Source organism: Accipiter gentilis, chromosome 8, assembly GCF_929443795.1.
Source record: "Accipiter gentilis chromosome 8, bAccGen1.1, whole genome shotgun sequence".
Taxonomy (NCBI): domain Eukaryota; kingdom Metazoa; phylum Chordata; class Aves; order Accipitriformes; family Accipitridae; genus Astur; species Astur gentilis.
This window is the reverse complement of record NC_064887.1, coordinates 39,214,679-39,230,643: the sequence shown is the minus strand read 5'-3', so window position 1 is coordinate 39,230,643 and position 15,965 is coordinate 39,214,679. Positions and strand designations below refer to the sequence as shown.

Here is a 15,965-nt window from a genome sequence, read left to right as displayed (position 1 = left end):
GCCGGGGCTCGGTGCGGAGCGGAGCGGAGCGGGGCGCGGTGCGTGCGCTCGGGGCGGCTGCGGCGCGCCTCGGCCGCCGGCTCCCGGCAGCCTCGCTCTGGGCCGCGGCGTGACGTCAGCGCCGCCCCGCCACGCCCCCCCCCGTCGTCGTGTCGTGTCCCCCCCCCCCCCCCCCCCCCCCCGCCGAACCGAGCCGAGCCGCGCCGCGCCCCCCCCCCCCCGCCCCCCCGTGGCGGGGGGACGGGGGGGGGGGGCAGAGGCGGGAGGAGCGCGGAGCGAAGCCGGCGGGGCCCGGCACACCGCACCGCAGCCCCAACCCCCGCCGGGGTGACCCCCCCGAGGTGCCCCCTCTGCCCCCGTACCGGCGTGACCCTCCCCGCACCGGGGGGGTGTGTCGCCCCCCCCCCCCCCCCCCAGCACCCAGGTGACCCCCCGCACCCGGTACCCAGCTCGCATCTGGCGGCGCTGCACGACTAATGCCCACCTGCGCCCCCCGCACATCTGGCTCCCCCTCCCCCGTGGACACATCTGGCTGTTCCCACCTCTGGATGTCCCCAGCACCCCCCCCCATCTGGCTCCCCCCCCGTGCACACATCTGGCTGTCCCCACCTCTGGATGTCCCCAGCACGACCCCCCTCCGCTGCCTCCCCCGGACTCCCCCCCCGTCCCCCGTCGCTCCCAAGGGCCTGGCTGCCTCGTCTACCCCAAAGACGCCTGTCCCCGCACACCCGTGTTTCCCCACGCGTGTCCCCAGCATCACCACCCGGCCCCCGGCGGGCACTGCTTTCCGTTCCCGGGCAGCGGAGGCTACCGGGAGGTGGGGGGGGTTGCCTTGGCCCTGGGAGCGGGGTTGGGGTGGGGTGTGAAAGGGACACGCGTGGGGCGGCACATGGCGCTGTGCTGCAGGGCCCTGGGCAGCGGTGGTGGAGAAGGGAAAGGAAAGAAGGAAAGGGAAAATAGAAAGGGAAAATGGAAAGGGAAAATAGAAAGGGAAAATGGAAAGGGAAAATAGAAAGGGAAAGGGAAAAAAGGGAAAGGGAAAGAAAGGAAAGGGAAAGAAGGGGAAGGGAAGGGAAGGGAAGGGAAGAGAAGGGAAGGGAAGGGAAGGGAAGGGAAGGGAAGGGAAGGGAAGGGAAGGGAAGGGAAGGGAAGGGAAGGGAAGGGAAGGAAGGGAAGGGAAGGGAAGGGAAGGGAAGGGAAGGGAAGGGAAGGGAAGGGAAGGGAAGGGAAGGGAAGGGAAGGGAAGGGAAGGGAAGGGAAGGCAGAAAGAAGAGGTGACACGAGCCGGGTTTAGGCCACCGGGCCGGCTGGGGCTCTGGGTCCTTCCCGGGCCCGTTTCCAGCCGGCCTCGGCCCCGGCCCCGGCCCCACCGAACCGGGCTCCCCACGCCGAGGGGCGGCGGGCAGCGCCGGCTGAAGCGGCTCGGGCATTTCCAGGCCGGGATGAGCCGGTTTTTCCAGCTTTATTGAACAGACCGAAAAAAAAGAAAAAGAAAATCCATAGTTCCCCGCGAGTGGGCCCACCAGCCTCGCGTGGGCTGCTCGGTCTCCGGTCACCGCCGGGCTCCAAGAGGCTCCCACGGCCGAGGGTCGTCCGGGCGGGCCTGGGAGCTCCGGTGTGGGGCAGCGGCAGCGGGACAGCAGGTCCCTACTCTCCTGGGAACGGGAGCCGCCGGCCGGTGCTCCGGGTGTCACCGGCCACCCGGCTTCGCAGTGAATAATTCAGCAAAAATTAACGTCCCGTCCAAACTTAGTGCATTTAACCCAACCTATCCCATCCATCCCATTCCAACCATCCCATCCCAACCATTCCATCCCGTTCACACCCCCATTCCATCCCATCCCAACCATCCGATCCATCCCAAACATCCCATCCCAACCACTCCATCCCATTCAGCCCCTCCACCCCATCCCATCCCATCCCATCTCATCCCATCCCATCCCATCCCATCCCATCCCGCCCCCGGGAAGTCGGTGAAGCGCCTGATTCAATAAAATAAAGCCCCGCAAATTCCCTGGACGCGGGCGCAGGGCGGTCACCCGTGGAGCAGAGGATGGACCGGGGAAGAGCCGGGGTCGCCCCTCAGCGCTTTTTCTGCCCCTGTAACCCCTTTATACCGCGGTCCAGCCCGCTGGAGCCGGGACGGGCCCGGCCGAGCCGGGATGTGGGAGGAATCCGCTCCCCCCTCTCGGTCCGTGCCCCGCTCCCGGCTCCCACCCCCGGTGAGTCCCTACCGGGAGGGTCCGCGGGCCGTAAGCAAGACCCCGAAACCGGGAGGGAACCGTGTCCCGGGGGCTCCGGTGGGGATGCGAAGTCCCCGATATCCAGGTGGGCTGGGGCGGGGGGGGGGGGGGAATTCCAGGCAGGTAACGGGACATGGAGCCGGGCAGGGATGGGCAGGGGGGGCAAGAGCCGGGCAGGGATGGGCAGGGGGGGCAGGAGCCGGGCAGGGATGGGCAGGGGGGGCAGGAGCCGGGCAGGGATGGGCAGGGGGGCAGGAGCCGGGCAGGGATGGGCAGGGGGGGCAAGAGCCGGGCAGGGATGGGCAGGGGGGGCAAGAGCCGGGCAGGGATGGGCAGGGGGGCAGGAGCCGGGCAGGGATGGGCAGGGGGGGCAAGAGCCGGGCAGGGATGGGCAGGGGGGCAGGAGCCGGGCAGCGCCAGAAGATGCTGAAGCGGGGGGGTATCGAAGTGTGCAGAGAGGAGGAGGCGGGGAACAAACCAGGGATGAAGCAGCCGCGTCTGGAAGGGTTTCATTGAGTGTAATAATGGCGATAGCGCATCGACCGGCCCATCGACCGCCCATCGATAGATCTATCCCTGCAGCTGCCCAGTGCTCCCGCCGTCCCGCACAGGGTCCCCGGGCCGGGCTTACTGCCCCCCCCACCCCACCCCCCCCGCCCCCAGCACCGCCGGGTCCGTAGCACCGGGGCCCCCCCGGGGCAAGGCGCTGGACTCTGCCCTCCGCCGAGCTTTGCAGGGAGCAAACAACAAAAAAAGAGAGAGACTTTTTAGTAATTAGTGCGACATAATTGAGTAATGCGGTAGCCCCGCGGCCCCCCCCCCCCCCCCCCCCTCAACCCCCCTCCCGGCTCTTCCCGATCGATGCAATATCATTAGGCGAGAGTCACCGAGACACGCGGGGCCGGGGGAGCGGGGGAAGCGGCAGGAGCTCCCGGGGCCGGGTCCCGGGGTCCGGACCCTGGGCCCGAGCCGCTGCCGGCCATGAGTGAGCCCCGGCGGGGTTTGCTGCCTCCGCGGCTGCCCCAGCCCGGGGAAAAGCCCTCGGAGCGCCCAGAGGCTCTAGCGATGGGCCGGGGAGAAGCTCGGGGGAGAGGCCCGGTCTCCATTCGCCAGCTGGATGCTATTGATCCCTTCCTTCGCCTCCTCTTTCTTCCTGAGCTCCCTCTCCCTATTTAATTCCCATCCCTCTGCTCCTCCGTAGCCGCCCGGGCAGCGCTCCGAGAGGAGCCGGGCAGCACCGGCACCCCCGGGGGCGGAGAGCGGTAAGTGCGGAGGGGAACCGCGGGCCCAGGGCAGCCTCCACCCGGCCCGGCCCCCCCCCCCCTCTCTCCCCCCCCATACCCCCCCCCAGCCCCTCCGGAGCGACCGGCAGCTTTGCTTAGACGGGACGAGCAGGGAGAGAAGCGCAGCCGGGCGGATCCAGTAGCCCCCCCCCCAAAAAAAAACCAACCCCAACCCTCTGCCAGCGCAGAACCGTGCTCAGGACCCCCTCCGCCCGCTCAGCACCCACCCCCCCCCCCCGGCTGCGCCTCGCTGTCCCCCCCCGGGCGGAGCGGGGCTCTACCCGCACCGGAGAGGCGGCCCCCGCTCCCGGCCGGCCCGGGCAGGAGGCGGCGGCGGCGGCGGGGCCGGTCGGGCAGCCCCGGAGCCCGGGGGAAGGTGTGTCGGAGTCAGGACGTTCGCTGCTGCCCGTTCCCTGCCCGTACCCCTGCCTGTACCTTTGCTTTCCTGGGCCGTGCCGCTGGGCTGCACCGCGGTTGGTTTGCGCTCAAATCTATTTTATTTTTATTTCTTTCCCCACCCTCCCTTAGGAACAGCTCGGAAGCCCAAACGACACGGCCAGAAATACACCCGGAGGAGCGGGGTGCGCACCTGCGGGCTGTATTTCTTGCAGGAGGCGAGCAGGTCCAAGGCAGGGGATAAACCATTTTGTTTTGCCGGGCAGAGAAGGAGAAGGAGCCGGTAACGTGGCTCCAGCGCATCCCGCCATAGCACTGCCCCTATAGCAGCCCAAGTTCCTCAAAGTTCTTTAAGGCTTCAAAATAACAGCACCATCGCCTGGCAGGTGAATTATTTAGTGCCTATAGATTCCTCGCAAACCCTTTCATTTCGGTTCCAAATCTTCCCCAGCCCAGCCTTTGCCTATGGATGTCTCGATTTTACAACAATCAAGCGGGAGGCAAAGAGCGTGGCAATTTCTGCTAATCGATTTTCCATACAATGGGCCCCAGATGATGTTTTAAAATGTGAGAAACTAAAATGTGTTGGTTTAAATAAGACTTTTGCAATCAATAGCTTTTAAAAAAAGAGACTTTGATACCGGTTCTTGAAGGGGATTCAAACGCTTTCGCTTCCAAAACAAAACAAGGCAGGAAAAAAACCCAGCCACGCCGGAAAAGTTCCGCCCGGATTTGGGGTTATTAAAGCGGGATATGGGGAAAGACGCTTCGGGGGGGAGCAGCGCCAGGACCGAAGCCCCCAGCCCCGCCGGTTCCCTTGCGCGCCCCCGCCCCGGGGCTCCGCGCGGTTCCGCGCCGCCTCCGCGTATCCCGGGCCGGTCCGCGGGCGGGAGCAGCCCCGCACCTCCCGCCGTCCGTCCCCCCCCTCCCGTCCTCCGGCTTCTTCGGCGTTTTCGGGTCCGTTTTGCCCTTCCCCGATTTCCCCGCGGCGCCCAGCGCTGTTGCGCCGGGGTTTGTGGCTCTTCGGGCAGGAATCCAACCGGGAAAAAACTCCGGCCCTTTCCTCATCGACCTTTTCCTTTGCTTAAAATCCCGCCTCTCCCCCCCCTCCCCGGCAGCCCTCCCCGATCTGCTCCCTTGGCGGATTTTTTTTTTTAATTTTAAGACAATTTTAGCTGCAAGATCAGGCCCTTTCCCCGCCGCTCCCGGCTTTTTTTCCTTTCCCTTTTGCGGGATGTAATTTTTTATTTTTTTTTTAAATTGCCCCCCCCGATGAAAAATTTCCCCCTCTCTGCAGAATCGGCCCCGGAGGAGTTTAGGGAGAAGGACAAGGTGGGGGGACCCGTCCGGAGCTGCCCCCCCCCCCCCACCGTCCACCTCTGCCGCCCTCCTTCCCCCCGGGGCTCGGTGCGTCGGGCCGGGGCCGGGCTGGGAACGGGGAAAAGCGGCAGCAACGGGGGGAAATCAAACGGGGGGGCGGCGGAGCGGGGGTGGGGGGAGAACAGAGCCCTCCACAGCCTTTCCGGAGACTTTTCTCGTTTATCCCGAAACTTTGGGCCGCCCCGAAACTCGGCGGCCGGGAGCGGCGGGGCCGCGGCGGCGGGGAGCGGGACCGGCTAGGTTTGCCATCCAATTTTGCCCCGGGGGGGGCACTTTGAGGACGGGCCGTTGCTCTTTTCGATGTAACCCCCGCAGTTTTTCCCCGAACGAAGCGGCCCCGCCGAGCTCCGGCGTAGCCCGGGCCGGGGCCGTGCACCCTCGGGGCTCAGCACCCACTCGCGACCGGGGACCGGGTCGGGCCCCCCCCCCCGCTGCCCCCAGCTCCGGGAAAACCAACGGGGGCCTCCGGGAGCCTCTTTCAACCGCAATTTGTTTTCAAAAGTTCCCGGCGGAGCAGCCCTGAACTTTACACCCTGGCAGCGGCGCGGGACGGGCTTGGCCCCGCCGGGGCTTTCGGGGGAAAACCGGTGAAAATCGCTGAGAATTCGCCCAGCTCCGAGCTCCGAGGTGGGATTTTTATTTTATTTTATTTTTTTTTTTTTTCCCGATTTTTTCTCCTCCCTCCCGTCCTCTCTCTGCTTTTTCCCGGTCGGGCCCGGCCGTCCCCGAGCCAGGCTGGGAAGCGAGTGGATTTATAAAGCCCAACGTGAGACATGCAACGAATTTGTCCGTGCTCGGCGGGGCGGGGGGTGGTGGGGGGTGGTGGTGTCCCCCAGACCTCCAAAATACCCTTCACCCCCCCTCCCCGCCTCTGTCCTCTCCCACTTTCTGCTCCTTGGGCATTTCGGGGACCCTCAAACCCGAGTCTCTGAGCACCCCAAAGGCACCCCGAGGGTTCACGGGGAGGGTCCGGGGGGGTCCGTGAGCGCAGCTTCGCTGCGGGGCCGGGGCCGAGGAGCCGGTGCCGGTGCAGGTGCCGGTGCGTTGTGAAACATCGAGGAAACGAGAAGAACCGGGCGCTTTCCGCTGCGCTGCAGCGCTTTCCTGCATCACACCGTGCACCGAAAGCATGCAGATTCAACAGAGTTATTTTATACATAATATATATAAGGATATATATATATAAAGAGATTATATTTATTTTATATATGAGCGATGTATATATATATAGGTATATATATCTATTCTCTGTTTCTCTATATTTCCCGCAGGTATTTCCCTGTCGCTGCAGGGCTCCTTCTCCCGCCTCGGGAAGCGTCTCTGCTTTTTCGAAAAGATCCCGGTTTTGGAGACTTTTCTCCGCAAGCCCGAGGGCAGCGGGAAGGTACAGCCGCCCCCCCCCCCCCCCGCCTCCCCCGGCGTGATCCTGCTCCGGCTCGGCCGCACCGTGGAGGGGCCCGGGAAAGGGGGTGTGTGTGGGGGTGTGGGGGTGATTTGCGGGGCCCGGAGCCCCCCCCACGGTTGCTGCGGCTCAGCCCCCGCAACAGGTACCTCCGTTCCCCGGGGCTGCGGGGACCCGGCGCGTCCTGCGGCAAGAGCCGGGGGAGGCAGCGAGGGAGGGGGGGGCAGGCAGGGGTAGGGGCAGGCAGGCAGAGGGGACAGGCAGGGATGGAAATAGGCAGGGATGGGAGGAGGCAGGGATGGGGACATGAAGCAGGGACAGGGATGAAGCAGGGATGGAGAGAGGCAGGAATGGGGAAGAGGCAGGGGTGGGGGTGAGGGAAAATGGGAAAAGAGGCAGAGACAGGGACGAGGGAAGGGGACGAGGCAGGGAAGGGGATGAGGTAGGGATGGGGACAAGGCAGGGATGGAGAGGAGATAAAATGGGAGCCGAGGCAGGAATGGGGGACAAGGTGGGGGACAAGGTAGGGTCAAGGCACGGACCCGCCAGACCCCCACAGACCCCCAGCCAGACCAAGCAGCCGCTTTGGGCTTGGTAGGGACGGGCAGTGGGTTCCCACAGGATGGGGTGCTCAGGCCTGCCCCTCGCCCACCCTGGCTTGCTTGGGTCATGGGGCACTTGTCACTAAAATAATCCAAAACGGCTCATATCACACAGACACAGACACAGACACACAGAGTGCGGACCGACCACAGCCCATACCCATCGCACAGAGCCGTCCAAGGGAAACATGTGCATCCTCTACCCCCAAATCCACCCCCCCTCCTACTAAACTCCACCACCGGCCTGGGTGCGAAGCCACCCCCATGGCAGATGCCACCCCAAGAGCCAGCCTGGCTGGGGTGCAAGGCGGTGGCACCCCTTTCCCCGTGCCCTTCTCTCTCCCGCAGCAGTAATTGCTGCTGTATTTATCCAAACTAGGAGGGGGTGGCAGAGAAAGACTTCAAAGAGTAATTTTCCGGGAATTCTCCTCGGTGTAATTGTCTTGATAATAAATCCAGATGCTTAGCCTGTGTATGAATTGCTTTTTACCATTTTCATTTATTATTGAACACAGTGGGGAGAAGGGGAAACGCAACAGGGCTCTTTCTTGTGAGAGAAGGGGCGAAGGGGCCGAGGAGACGATTTCTCTGCAGATCCGGGAAACCTGGATGTGCTCATCGTCTTGTTCTCCGGGTTGGTTTTTTTTCTCCCCTTAATACTTAGCCCATTTTCCCACCCCCACTTTTTTTGGGGGGTATTGAAAACTAATTAAATAACCCGTTAGCTAACACGTTAAATTAAGATCCACTCTTGGATTTAATGATGTCTCCAGAATAATTGACAGAAATGTGAAGACAGACTGTCAATAGATTTCCTTCCCCTGGTTACACTGTATAAATGTGATTAAAACAGATCTCAAAGAAGGGTGTCCCAGCACAGCACCCACACAGGGACAGAGCGAGCCATCAGGGCACCCGTGGGTCTCAGGAGACAAATGTCTCCTGAAGTGGGTGCTGAGTGGGGAGATGGATGGCAGGACAACGCTTCTGCTCCCCAGGGTGGCCATGGAGGGCTGGGGATGAGAAACCACCCTGAGACATAATTTGGGTTGGAGCAAGACCCCGGCAAAGCCTCACGCCTCAGGGGAAGGGGGAAGCATCCCTCGGCCGATGTCCCCAGCTGTCGCCCCATAGTCTGTGTGCTGCAGCACCGAACGATACTGGACGGACGTGCTCCTTCATCCCCAGCCCTTGGAGCGGTCCAGGGCAGCCTCGTGCTGTGGGGATGGATGCAAAGCTGAGTCTTCGCTTTGTCCTGGCCCCAGCAGTGCAAACAGTGGCTGGTATGGTGAGCATACACCCATCGCTTTCTGCTTAAGCTCTCAGGTAAAGGTTACCTTAGCATCCAGGCTGAAAAAAATCAATGGCTGATACAGCATGAGACTCAGAAAGACAACATACATCTATCACTTAGGGATTCGATGGGCTTAGAATAGTCTTGTCAACAAATGATTGTTTAAACAGAATATCTCAACTGTTTATGGCACCCTTAATCCATACATCTAAGCACCACTGTAACATGTCGTGAGCATGGATTGCTCTGTAGAAACCTCTGTTGTTAGGTCCAGAGCTGCAGAACACTTAAGCATGTGCTTAAGTCTCTTAGACTTCAAATTAATCATGTACTTAAGTGTTTTGCTCGACTAGGCCTGGCCTAAGAACAGGGAAATACCTGTCATTATGTTAATTGATGAAGGTTTTGTTTCCTGCCCTTCATTTATGTAGCATATAAAGGGCTAAATGCACACACGTGTGCTCTGGACATCGAGTCTTCTGGCTGATTTATCCAGCCGGTGCACAAACAGACCCAGTGTCACCCGGCCGTGGAGGTTATTTCGTAGCTCTTCCTCCTGCCCTGGGCACTCGACTCCTTGACGTGGCATTTCAGGGAGGCTTTGGGCCAGCGGAGCCGGTGGTGGTGGGTGAAAACCCCCCAGGGGTTGTGAGTTAAATGATGCAAAGGGAAAGAGGAGAGGAGCAGATGGAGAGGGCTGCAAAAAAAAAAGATACAGAAGACAGTGAAGAGCAAAAAGAGGCTGGAAAAGCATCACAGACGCAGAGCAACAGCTACGATGTCCACGGGGACCTGAGCAGGGAAAGCGAGGGAGGCCAGTGCCAGCTCCAACCAGCCTGGAGACCTTCTGGTGGCGACCTGCAGCCCCCGCAGAGCCCCCGCACAGCAAATCCTGGCAATGCAGACCTGTGGGAAGCAGATGCAGCTGTGGAGGAGATGCTGCCTGAGCAGGTGCTGGCTGGAGCCCAGTGTCCCCCTGGTCCCTGCGTGGGTGGCTTGGCCATGACCCGGGGAGCAAATCCCAACATCATTGTCCGCTTCTCGCATCCGTCGCCTGTCCAGGCTGGTCCTGAGGTCTCTGGGGTGGGGGAGATGTCTTGCTGTGAGCTCCGTGCTCAACACTTGTCTCATGTTAATTATACAACAAATTTAAGTGTGTTGGGAAGGGGGAGCTTCTGTTTCCTCCCCCAAATAACTGCAGCTTCAAAGCAAATTTGAAAAGAGGCTTTCAGGTGTTTGGGGGCTTGCAAGGGGACAGGGGCTTATGAAAACACAGGACCTGCAGAACAAAACATACGGTGAGAAAGAAGAGAGAGTGAAAGAAATAAAGGAGTGTTAAACCACGTATCAATATTTCTCTTCAAAATGTAGAATGCATTTTCTTTCTGAAAAATTAATAACCTCACTTTGTCAATGGACTCTGTCCCCCTCCCCACCTCCCCTCCCTCCCGCTCACCTCCCCTCCTCTTCCTCCCTGTCCTTGTTTGCAGAAGACGTTCAACGGAAAACAAGCAGAGAATAAAAAAAGCCGGTTAATCCTCAGCGATTCCAGATTCGAGCTTTTTAACAGCTTCTCAGGGTTCATCTCCCAGCCGTGCCGTCTCTGCAGAGAAGGGGAGTCCTCCCCGCGGGCTGCTGGCTGGCTCCTGGCTCCGGTTCAGCCACGCGTCTTCAGCCAGCGCAACGCCCGGCGTGCTGCCTTCAGGCAAATCAAAGTGCATGGCCTGAATTCCCCAGGAGGGTGTCCCTGCGCAACCTCGGGGCAGTCTGAAGGACGTTGTGGGGACAGATGGGGTAATTGCCGAAAGGATTTGGGGACTCGGCCCGTATGCTCCGGCGAGACTCAGCCAGATGCCTGCAAGGGCCAAGCGCCTGGGTGCACGGGACGCTGAAGCTTATGTTTGCATTTAATCTCCACCTTAAAGCCAAGCAGCTAGTTAAATGATGCACCCCCTGAGCAGCCTTGCTGGAGGGGAGTGGGGTAAGTCCCTCTGAGATGCCACCTCCCTCTCAGCCTGCCAAATCCGTGCCCCAAGCTCAAACCCAGCAGCAAGTGCCCGAGCCAAGGGAGACCCTCGCAATCTCCCCATGAAACCTGGCCTGGCTGGAGACAGCGGCTGGACCACTTCTTGTGGGACCTTCCTTAGGGCTCCCCGAACAGCCGGCAGAGACACCGGCAAGAATCCCTGTTCCAGCACATGCTTAACTTCAGCGGGTTATGAAATGACCTTGGAGCCAGTGTGGTGCCTGGAAGACTGGCGGAGGCTGGGGCAGGGATGGCAGCAGTCCTGTCCCCTGTGGGGACATCACAGGGGGCTCGAGCTGGGGATCAAACCCCCTCCCCATCACTTTGGCATCCAGCAGATCTTGAAGGCAGAGCTGTTCGGAGGCTGCTGGACCCGGCAAGCTGGGAAGGGGCGGTCAGGAGACCAGGGGAGCATCCACCCTGCCAGGATGCTGTGGCTCAGGATCCAACCCGAAGGTTTCTGTGGTGGTGAAGACCAGGAATATTTTCCCAAGACGCTGCTCAGCTCTCGGGGCCAGTGGAGAGCTTGTCAAATATTGAGCAGGCACATCAATGTTGCAGGCTCTAAGTGAAAGCAAAAATCAGTTAATGGTCTTCCTAAGCCATCCTCTTGGCGTGGGGACTCCTTGCAGAACCTGGGGCGGACGATTTGCGAGGGGTTGATGCGCTGCTTAGTAAAGTGATCACTCAGCACCCATTAACATGTGAATAAAACAAAATATCTGAAAAATCCCAGTGGCAAGAGGAGAAGTACTGCCCCAATTTAAGGAAGTGGTGCTATTCATCAGAGCCTGTAAGTACCTGCTTAAACTGTCCTGGGAATTTGGAGAAGAGTTTTGGGACCTGACAGGAGATGGGTTCCTCCTTCTGCAAGAACTTATGTGAATTTTAATTTCTTCAATTAGGAAAAAAGCAAGAAATTGAAAAAAAAAAATCAAAACCATTGCAGACACTGTCAATCAAAGCAGGTGGTTTTGACAAGCTTTAAAGTTGTAGCTAAATTTAAGCTTGGGCGGTTTTTCAAATTTCCTTTTAGTGTAAATTAATCATGATTTTAAAACAAAAATAAAATCACACGGGGCTGGAAGAGGAAAATTATTCTTTTGGAAAATGCTGAAACAGGACAATCCAACGACTCCCACTCTTTTCATGTGGCCAATGAAATGTCTGAAAAGGGAGATTTAATGAAGCAGCTGGCTCCTTTGGGAGAAGGATTTGTTTTGATGAGGTGACATTTTTCTGATTTTCAGAACTTTTGGAACATCCCTCATCTCTGCTTGATGGGGAAGGGCTTCTGATACTCCCAGGAATGGCGCCCTGCACTGACAGGGCTCTCAAGCTGTTGTCCCTCTCCTCCAAGGTTTGTGTACTGCCTCCTTCCAGGTGAAAAAAATAGTGTAGGACAAGAAAATTCAAAAAGGCAATTTTAGAGGAGGAGGAAATTGCAGCAGCAGAGTCAGGACGACTCTTCATGGCAAAGGACTTGGGTCCTTTCATCGCCTTGTGGCAAGATGGGGCCCACAGCTGAAATTCAGCCCTACCTGGACGCCTGCGTGTAAAGTCTGAGTGAGAACTCATAACTGCACCTGCCTTGGGCTGAGTTATGTTCAGCTCTTCTAGCTGAGATGAAACTACTGGGGGTTTTAATTTACACTAAGATAATAATGTATCTTTAAAGATAATAATATATCTTTAAAATAGGATAATAATACATGTCCTCTGATGCTTCATCATTTGGCTGAAGGATGCAAGGTCAGATGAAGGTCCATTAACCTGCACACAGTATCTGGGCGTCAGTTCAAAGACCCATCTAGCTGGGTTTCTTGTCTCCAGTGGTGAGCTGTAGTCTACCCAGATGCGATGCAGGTACTTGTTGACTCACCTGTCCATCAGGAATGGGTTAGTGAGCTTCTCCACTGCAGGATGACCCTGACCTCTTTTGATGGAAAGCCAGAGGGTCATGTGTTGAACCCAAAAATTAAGCAAAAGAGGTGACCCAGAGAACACCTGACCCAGCAATAATATGGACATACCAGTGTGGGGGACGCTGGGGTTAACTGGAGACAAACAGGCTGTGCTGAGGGCTGAGGGTTGGCATCTGAGGTCCATCCTTGTTGAGCAAGCACCGGTCTCAGGTTTTCTATCCGGGAAGCATCTTTGCATGTGAATTACCTCTTGTAGTAGTTAATAAAAGTGGTTGGCTTTGATGACCCTGGAGAAATGTGGCTTTTCCTGGCTTTTGAGGGAGCCGATCTGCACTTGTGGAAATGAGGCCACTTCACTTAGGTGTCTCACAAGGGAAAGCGTCCACTTATGAGCACTTGTGCTCTAGTATTAACCCCTCTGTCCTTTGGCTGCGTGAAGATAATCACAAAATAAGGGTTGTAAAGCCCTTGTACAAAGACTTTGGGATCTAGATACAACATCGTCTAGGGACCATAGTAAAAGGCATCGTTAGAAGACACACACACACAAACAAACGAGATGCATGGATCTACAGTGGGACGGCTTGAGAGCTGGGTCAGTATCTGTAGGGTAAATACTCTACAGCACCTGGGAAACAGCCCCCCACCATCCGATCTTCATCTGATGGAAGAGAAGCAAAGCCTGGCATCATTTTTAGGATGATCTGTTGGAGGGTGCAGAGATGATGCTGTTGGGGAGGCTACGGGAGCGAGAGCCCGGAGGCTTTTGTGGCAGCGAGATTTGCCTAATGAATGGCTCTTTGGAGAGGAGGGATGGACCTTGTCTACACACAAAATTGCAAGCCAAAATTGGTCTTGTGTAGACACTCTTAAATCATTTTAAAGCAGGTTGGTATTGGTTTGTATAATTCGATTCCTTTACCAAAGCGAAGCGAAATCGATGCAAATGGGGTTTACATTGATTTCAGTACATCCGCACAAAGGTTTTGCCCCAGTTTAATGAAATCAGTTTAAAAACACACCTTTAGCTAAACTGGCATAACTTTGTGTCCAGCCAAGGTGAGAGCGGGAGGGAGAAGGAAAGGCGGCAGCGTGATCTCCCCTAAAAAGAGGCGAGGGAGAAGTGTGCGTGAAGTACATGCGCAGGCAGCGAAGCCCCCGTTTGAGCAGGCTGCAGTGGCGCAAAGTGATAAGGAATGGGTCAATATAGTTTTCTCAAAGATTTTTTTTTTTTTTTTTTTTTTTTTTTAAAGAAAGGTTAAATGTGAGGTGATATCGATTTCCCTTTTCTCCCCGTCCCTCCTCTTGCCACCCCCCCTCCCTTCCCCGGCCCCTTCCCCTCCTCCCTGCCCTTTCCCCACCTCCCCGCGGCCCGGAGCCATCCTTGGAGGAGGAATTGAAGCCCAAAGTGGCCAAGTGACCACGGAGGACCACGGCGCCCGGCCGCGGCGCTGACCAATGGCCGCCCAAAGGAGCCCCCGTTGCTTAGCAACCCGCTGCAGAGAGAGAGGCAGAGAGCGCAAAAAAGATGGATTTTCAGATTGCAGCAGCCAAGCAGATCAATTCTGCAACATGGGCTACAGTGGCCAAGCGGAATCTCTCTTGCTCCCAGCAGGTATTGATCCAGCCATGCTATAGGCATTGAATGAGCTCTAATAAGTCCTGAGTAAACAGGAACAAGGACTTAAGTGATAGCCCAGCAGTCAAACATCAACTCCCTTTGTCTTCTTCTTCCTCTTCTTCTTCTTCTTTTTTTTTTTTTTTAATTGCTGAAGGGTTTGCAAGAAAAGGACAATAAACTTTATTGATAGAAAAATAAAGAGTCAGAATATCACTTCGTTCACAGCCTGGGAGGGTTTGGAGGGGAAAAGTCCCTGCCTCAAAAATGCAGGTTGGCTTTGCAGAGTGGTGACCCATGGACACACGTGGTGAACGTGGCTCCCAGCCTACCCGAGCTTCCCTGGGCATGTCCAAGACTCAATGACGAGGTCCTTCAAAGTGAGTTTTGCCAGGGACAGGCTCATGAGGGAGTGCATGTGTCCAGAGCTGCCCATTTGTAGCAGACACGGAGGTGGGCACCTTCAGCAGTTTGGACTCAGGTGATGAGTCTCCTCCAGATCTCCAGGGGAGGAAAGGGGAGACGAAACCTTCTTGCAGAGAAATGGAACGCAGGCCAGCCTTCAGAAAGGGGCTGGGAGCAGTGAAATACCCCCTTTGCAGATGCCAGGGCAGGCAGCAAAGCTGGATCTGAATGCTGCAGAGCCTGAAGGACATGTCCAGAGCTGCAGGATGCTCAGGAGGAGGAAGGGAGCAGACTTGGCCTCGGTCGTGAGAGAGATTTTGCTTGCTGCAGGGAGATGCCAAGGCTGAGAGCTGAACCAGGCAAGAAGGAATCTGGACTGATCCAGGATTCTGATGTCAAAGAAAGGGATGCAGGGTGGCATTTGGGGGGACATAACCAAGCTTGAAGGACCTGCTTTTGTGGGAAGTGTGTGGCTGAGACCAAGGAAGAGCCCAAATAAGCTCGGCTGATGAAGACCTGACTTGGTGGGTCCCAGCCTTTCAGCTGGGGTCAGGCTTGTGCAAAACTCTCCAGTGCTTGGGGTTTTCCAGCTGCCCTCTACCTGGAGGCTGCAGTGACCAGCCTATTGCAGGCCAAGAGCCTGGAAAACAAACATCCCATGGCCATGTCAAAACCCGCTGCACTGTCCCTGTCCCTGTCCATGTCCTCCCTCCACCCCTATGTGCGTGGCTGCTTTGCTCCCTGGTCCATCCCCATGACTCCTCCTGCAGCATCTCCATCCCCTCTTCCTTCCCCAGCCTTCACCTCCCTGCAGCGAGGAGCCCCACGGGCTCGGGACCCTCCAGCTATTGCTCCCTATGTCTCAGCTTTACCCATTTTCTCCTCAATTTCCTAAATGTCCTAAATTTCTACCTCCAGCTCCATGCACAGTGAAGCCTCCAGCCACCGCCATCACCCAGCTGAATAATTACTGTGGTTGGTGCGGTTAAATCACCGGCAGGAGGGACAAGGATCCCATCCAAAGGGCTGGATGCTGCTCTTGGTTGCATCTGTGGCAATTCCCAAGCGACACCAATTAAATAACTAGAGCTGCTCCAGATTTATGCCCGTGTAACCGAGATCACAGGCCAGGTCTGCCTCCAGCGATTAGGGGACTGGGGAAATGAGAGCTCTTTGCTTGCACTCTGAGTTCTCTCAGCCCACATTTCAGCAGCCTTCGTCATAACAGGGCTGATAATTAATTGATCTGATATTAAGGTGGCTGGCTTCCGTGCTCACCCGAGCTCCCTGCTGCAGTTTAACACCAGTTAAATCAAGTGAGTCCTTGAATCTTTAAGGTGATCCATGGTGTGAGAGGGAGCAAAAGGGAGATGGGCACCTCTGTGCAGATG

At 57.5% G+C, this 15,965-nt stretch overlaps 1 protein-coding gene across 1 annotated transcript; it reads left to right on the top strand.

Moving 5' to 3' along the window:
- Positions 1–2,162: 2,162 nt before the first annotated feature.
- On the top strand, positions 2,163–7,685 carry LOC126041941 (serine/arginine repetitive matrix protein 1-like). The gene is made up of 8 exons (XM_049808374.1): positions 2,163–2,222; positions 3,445–3,505; positions 3,747–3,902; positions 4,055–4,140; positions 5,220–5,329; positions 5,805–5,929; positions 6,574–6,686; positions 7,428–7,685. The coding sequence occupies exons 1-8, from the start codon at positions 2,163–2,165 to the stop codon at positions 7,683–7,685; spliced, it is 969 nt and encodes a 322-aa protein (XP_049664331.1).
- The last annotated feature ends 8,280 nt before the right edge of the window (positions 7,686–15,965 follow it).

Coding starts and splice junctions, on each gene's coding strand:
- LOC126041941 (XM_049808374.1), top strand. CDS start 2,163: ATGTGGGAGGAATCCGCTCCCCCCTCTCGGTCCGTGCCCCGCTCCCGG. Junction 4,141..5,219: donor GGCTGTATTTCTTGCAGGAG/GCGAGCAGGTCC, acceptor CCCTCTCTGCAG/AATCGGCCCCGGAGGAGTTT. Junction 6,687..7,427: donor AGCCCGAGGGCAGCGGGAAG/GTACAGCCGCCC, acceptor ACACAGACACAG/ACACAGACACACAGAGTGCG.